The sequence below is a fragment of the Solanum lycopersicum genome, chromosome 12 (genome assembly GCF_036512215.1).
Source record: "Solanum lycopersicum chromosome 12, SLM_r2.1".
NCBI classification, from domain to species: Eukaryota; Viridiplantae; Streptophyta; class Magnoliopsida; order Solanales; family Solanaceae; genus Solanum; species Solanum lycopersicum.
In genome coordinates this window covers 59986691-59992730 of record NC_090811.1, presented here as the reverse complement: position 1 = coordinate 59992730, position 6040 = coordinate 59986691, and the positions used below count along the sequence as shown (strand labels likewise).

Genomic DNA, 6040 nt, shown 5'->3' with positions numbered 1-6040 from the left:
GGAGGTTCGACACTACTATATATGCATATAAACTTATTTTAATCATATATAAATAATATAATTTTCCGTCGAATGGGGTTCAGATAACCCCTTCATACAAGGTAGCTCCTCCCCTGGTGGTAAGGTGAATTTCAACATTAAGTACCCATGATAAATAATTTTTTTAAGAATATCAAGTTCCACAAATTCAAACTTTGAAAAATTTAATATGATGAAAACTATCATAAAATAATTGAGTTAGTATCACGATGTCCATTTCTTTATAATAAATGGTAAATTAATATTTCAAATGATTAAGTATAATATGAATATACAATATATTATATGCATGAACATGCAAAAATATGTAAACTCATGAAGTATTGTAACAGTAAATTTAATATACTTTCTAATTATTTTACAATATTTATCATTAATTTCAATAGATATTAACACAAAACCTTTGTAAAAATTTGAAGTCATATTTAATGAAATACTAATCTTCTTTGTGTCACACAAATGCTAATCATAAATGTATGACAATAAAATATTTACGAATATCCTAACTATAGCATGTTATCACATTGCATAATTTAGATGTATAAGTTAGTGACATACAAATAGTATAATAATTAAAAGCACGTCATGTATACTGTTATCAAATTGCAAATCAAAACTTACCTTATTAGAGATGTTATAAGCATATTTTAGTTGATTAGATATTCGAGCTAATAATTGTTGTAAATTGAAAAGAATATACATAAATACCAAACAAAAGAGGTTCAATTCAATGAATTCATAGTATTACAATTAGGTAATTTTTTACAAGGTAAATAATAGGCATAATATATGTATTAGATTCTAAACTTAACTTCAAATTTAAATTTTGATCTTTAACTTTTATAATGTACAAACAGACAATATAACTATCTAATTTTTAAATAAATAAACACATGAATCCTACATGACACAATCATATAGGACATCAAGTAGTACAAAAATGAACATATTGGATGACATGTAGGACATTTGTGTTTATTTTTTCAACTTTATACAATTTTAAAAGCCTACTTTTTCACACCAAAAATTAAAGAGCATAAATATAATTAAAACATAAGTTAAATGGCACATTTATTTATTATGCCTAAAGAATACCAAATCATGCGTTTAAAATCTTTAATCAAATATGTTAGTACGAAAATACATTAAATAGTAAAAGCATTTCACTCCGGTTCTGCTCTTCGCCGTCGCCGGCAGTCTTCGCTGAGGTTTGATCGGTTCTCTTCTCTTTTATTTCATACAGAAGAACAAATAAACCAAATCAAACTAAAATTTTGAGCTATTATTTATCACCGTTTTTTTAGCGGTACCTGAAATTCTTCACGAAGCCCTAAATTATGAAATGAATGAGTTTTTGTCGGTCTGGTAGAAATGGAATTGGCAACTAGAATAAGAAAATCTCATGCTTAGATTATTCATGTACAGAGAGCTTGTGATTTGAATTTTGATCTGTATGTAATTGTTGTTTGGTAGATATGGAATTTTGTAACTAGAATAAAATTGAATCCTATTTTTTTCTTTACAATGTGGTGTTAAAGCCAGCTTTCGCACAATTCAACTAATTGTACTGGATATGTTCGGCTTCCCACCAGCAACATTAGGTTTTTATCTACCAAGACTTGGATCGTTGGAAAGAAAGGCAGACCTAGTGTTTTTTGGATTTGAAAATCATTTTTCTAGAGAGCAAAATGTTTCCAAGTTTTGAAGTGTTTTGTTTTAGTAGAAGCAAGTGGTTTCTCCTACAGTGAAAGGCTTCACAGAGAAGAGGTTCTCTTATTTCTAATGAATCTATTATAAGTGAAGTTGTAATGTTATATTTGATTATGCTTTCATTAGTAGAATTCTTTGCGTTGTCTTCCTTATTTTAGTTTTAATTTAAAGAATTTTTGCTCTATCAAGTGTTTTTGTGAGTGACCTATATATTGTTACGTAGTGTGATTTGATGTTATCGTTTTGTTCCAATTTGTTGTATTCTTTTAAATTTCGAGCTTCAAAGCTTGAATATCCTTAACTAAATTCATGGCGTCGCCACTATCTTGGGTTGTTCGGTGGTTCAGGTTGTGTATGACAATTTCAGTCGAGGTCCTGATGTCGTTGCTCCTTTTCTGCCCTTTTGGAGGATAAAAATGTTTATTTTTTGGTTAACTGTGAAGAATTACCATTGACAGCCAAAAATTTACACCTATAGAGCACTTTGGGTAGAGGAGCCACCTTCCACGAAGGTACCCTTTCCTCTAAAGCCTCAAACATAGACAAATCTAGTTACAAAGTTTCTGAACCAAGTATCTACATTTACTAGCTTTCCTTCTATCCTTCGGGTAATCCACTCTTTCCAGTATCTTTTTCTTTATCTGTCTGATTGTAATCTCTGTATTTACTATTGTCCCTGTGAATAGTTTCCAATTTCTTGCTCTTCAAGTGTGATAGATTCTGGCTCCCCATATAGCTATAGCTATTTCCTTCTTATATTGCTTCCAGTCTCTTCCTCTTATCCATTTTAGGCATTCTGTCACTTCCGTTTTTTTTGTATTCAAATACCCGACCAAGTCTCAAGTGCTTCCTTCACTTTTGTTGTCCAGGTACATTCTGCAAATAAATGTACTTGAGTCTCCGGTTTGCTTTCTCCACATAGGCAACACTTTTCATCTTCTATTGGCATTTGCAGTTTGATTTTCGTCTCTTTCATTAGCAGTTAATCCCGATTTGCTAGCCATATAATAAACCTGTGTCTAGGCAGCATGAGAGAGTTCCATATCAAGTCTGCTACAGGTAGTTTCAACTGCCTACCCAGTAACTGGTTGTAACTACAACTCACATTATATGCTCCATAGGTCAATAGACAGTAGGTTCCATTAGTATACCACATTCCCATGGTTAATTTAATGGAGTTAAGCTTCCTCCAATACCAGCTGCTATCCTTAGAGGGTGTATGTGTCCAAAAATCTTGCTCGTCTTTCATATTTAGTCCATGCACCCACCTTATCCATAGTGTATCTGTGTTGCTAGCAATCTGCCATATCAACTTACCAACTGATGCAATATTCCATAATCTGCAGCTCCTGATGTTCAGTCCACCATTCTTCTTTGGCACACAAATTTTCTCCCACGATACGAGTGCTACCTTCCTCTTGATCTCTTATTTCCCAATATGCCATAGATAATCCCTACATTTTCTATCAACCTCTTTCAAAATACTTTCAAACAAGATGAAAACATTGCTCCAAAAGTTATAGAGCGAGTACATCATTTATGACCTGCAATCTGCCTGCATCTGACAATGTTTTTGAATATGCACTAGTAATCGTGTTGGTTATCTTGCCGATCAGTTGATGGCAATCGATCTTTGTTCATTTCTTTGATGATAATGGCAAGCCCAAGTATCTGATAGGGAAGATCACCAAGTGTAAATCCTGTCAGCTGCAATATTTGTTCCTTCATAACATCATCCACCCCAGCTACGAATACATTAGACTTGTCCAGATTTGCCACAAGGCCTTTCACCCTACTGAAATGGTTCAACACCTCTATCATCCTTCTTATAGACATCTACTATCAATGATCCCCTCTTTTCTTGTCACTGACAGAGCAAGACACCTCTTTGCACAAATTATGCACTATTGCTAGTAAGGTGGGAAAAAAATCAAATCAGAAAAAGAAAATCAAACATGAATCAAGGTACTTCCTCTTCTTTTTATTTTGTTGATTCTTCCTGGATTATAAGCTTGATGCCTTATTGAGATTTATCAACTTTTCTCTAACAGATTAAGGAAAATTTAACCCTTAATTAGATCATTTAAATAATTTTTCACAGATGGAGTAAGCGTTGCGGTTGAGGGGGACATAGAAGATAGAATTAGTGTCCTACCAAGAAATGTTATTGATTGTATCCTTGAGCTCTTGCCTATTAAAGAAGCTGCAAAAACTTGTACATTGTCCAAAAGCTGGAGATACATTTGGAGCGAGCTTCCAAAACTGGTGCTGTATTACGAGTTTTGTGATGAGTTAATAGATGAGTCTGAATCCAAATTCAGAGAAGTAGTAGACGGGATTATGTTACTGCATATGGGCAAGATTGTGCAGTTTGATCTTGACGTTAGAGTAGAAGATTTAGCTTCATATACAGCTATTGATAGGTGGGTTCTTTATGTCACCAGAAATAGTGTCAAGAAGCTACACCTTAGAATTTCTAATATTGATGATCGTAGCTATGCACTGCCTCCTTGTGTATTTCACTGTTCAACCCTGACACAGTTGAAACTTGCTAGATGTTCCTTTAAACCACCTGATTCTTTTCGTGGCTTTCCCAATCTTGTAACCCTTCGGTTGGCATCAGTAACCTTTTCAGAGCATTGTGTTATCAAGGCCCCTCTTCTTGCTAATTTGACCTTGAACTGTTGTGATGGTATGCAATACCTAAACATTGTTTCACCAGTGTTGAAGTCCTTGTATGTTTGTTACCCTCACTCCTATATCGCACTAAATTGCTTCATGAACTGCAAGAATTTGAGAGATTTAGGACTTGTGTTTTCCAAAGTGGTTAATAATCCAAAACATGATCATAGATCAACATTGATGAAACTTCTTGATAGCTTGCCTGCACTTGAGGTACTCCTGTTGGATTCACTTTTCATTGAGGTAAGACATGAACTTGTTTTTTCATTTGAATATCTCCTATAGTGATTTCATTCAAGTGAGATTGTAATCATTGTATTTGCTCTATAGCTTTTGAGTGCAGACGTAGTTCTATCAAGTGCTCCTCCTTTTATTCTCAACTGCTTGCAGAAGCTGTCCCTCTCTGTTGACTTTGGAAAATTGGGTCATAGTTCTTGCGTTCTACAATTAATCAAGTGTTCCCCCAATTTGAGTGAACTTAAGATTAGGGTAAGAAATGTTAAATATATCTGGTGGTTCTTTTTTTTTTTTTTTTGGCTCTTCATATATTTGAAGTCGAAGCTAATGGTGTTTGCTTATACTATTAGGTCAAAGGTACCGATGATAATGTTGAAGCATTTGTGAAATGTCTGATGACGCCTGACTGCTTGCAACTACCATTGAACAAGCTAGAGTATGTGAGTTTCTATGGTTTCGCGAGTCCAAACTGTGTACAGGCCTTTGCTATGCTATTCATTTTTCAGGCACCGTCTTTGCTAAGGATCTTCATTGAACAACCGATAGGAACTAAATCCAGTAAAGATTTGAGTGATTTACCCAGAGCTTCTTCTAAGGTTGAGCTAGTTATAAGGTAAATCGATATGATAGTTGTCAATAAGTGTATCTAATATGTCACAAATGTTCATCTAGTTTTCTTTCATATTTACAGTTGGGAAAGTATGACTCATTGCAGTCCTGCTATTCCAACATATCTGAATCTTCATCTTTTGACAGTTAAGCTTGTTTTGGTCTCTATATCTACACGAGGTCAATGTAAGATTTAGAGCCTGTTTGGCGGTGCTACTAAAAACTGCTTATTTTTAGATGCATTTTTTTTTAATAATAGCTTTTTAAAATAGTGCTTTTAAAAAAAATTGTGTTAGGTAAATTTATTTGAAAAGTGTTTTTGATAAGTTATTTGTGTTTACTTATATTCTTTTAAAAAAAATAATTGATGTTTTTGAGAGTCAAATTATGAAAAAGGAAAAGTATTAATGTGCTTTTAATGTTAAGATTATCTTACGGAGAGGAACTATTTTAAACATCTAATATAAAAACTTCAGTTGTATTTTTAATTTAATTAATTAAAATGTATATATTTAAAATTTCAATCAATATTATACATATTTAAATAATGTTGAAAATAGTGAAAAGAAGTATCTTTTGTTATTTGTTACCTGATTTCTTGGATTCAATCTTAGCTATTATTAAAAAAAAAAAAAATTGTAATGCCTTAAAGTTTAAAAAAATTCAAACAAAAATAAAATAATACATAAATTTAAAAAATAAAATTTGAAATTATCTATTTCTAATTTTGTAAAATAATATACTTTAAAGTTTAAAAAAATTC

The 6040-nt window shown here is 32.5% G+C and overlaps 1 protein-coding gene across 3 annotated transcripts; it reads left to right on the top strand.

The window, feature by feature from the left end:
• The first annotated feature begins 1113 nt into the window (after positions 1–1113).
• Positions 1114–5672, top strand: LOC101258341 (F-box/FBD/LRR-repeat protein At1g13570). 3 transcript variants are annotated; one of them, XM_019211659.3, is made up of 6 exons: positions 1145–1247; positions 2097–2261; positions 3624–3714; positions 3851–4674; positions 4762–4920; positions 5019–5672. In XM_019211659.3, exons 3-6 carry the CDS (start codon positions 3705–3707, stop codon positions 5283–5285), a joined length of 1260 nt encoding a protein of 419 aa, XP_019067204.1. In that variant the 5' UTR covers positions 1145–1247; positions 2097–2261; positions 3624–3704; the 3' UTR covers positions 5286–5672. The 3 variants fall into 3 exon arrangements, with proteins under 3 accessions (XP_004252307.1, XP_019067204.1, XP_069148779.1); XM_004252259.5 differs by lacking the exon at positions 2097–2261 and having other exon boundaries at positions 1114–1247; XM_069292678.1 differs by lacking the exon at positions 2097–2261 and having other exon boundaries at positions 1149–1247; positions 3096–3714.
• The last annotated feature ends 368 nt before the right edge of the window (positions 5673–6040 follow it).

What these genes read in the sequence shown, in the direction of transcription:
- LOC101258341 (XM_004252259.5), top strand. An exon ending in TGGATTCACTTTTCATTGAG is followed by an intron (nt 4,675 to 4,761) that starts GTAAGACATGAA and finishes TTTGCTCTATAG; the next exon opens with CTTTTGAGTGCAGACGTAGT. An exon ending in TGAGTGAACTTAAGATTAGG is followed by an intron (nt 4,921 to 5,018) that starts GTAAGAAATGTT and finishes TTATACTATTAG; the next exon opens with GTCAAAGGTACCGATGATAA.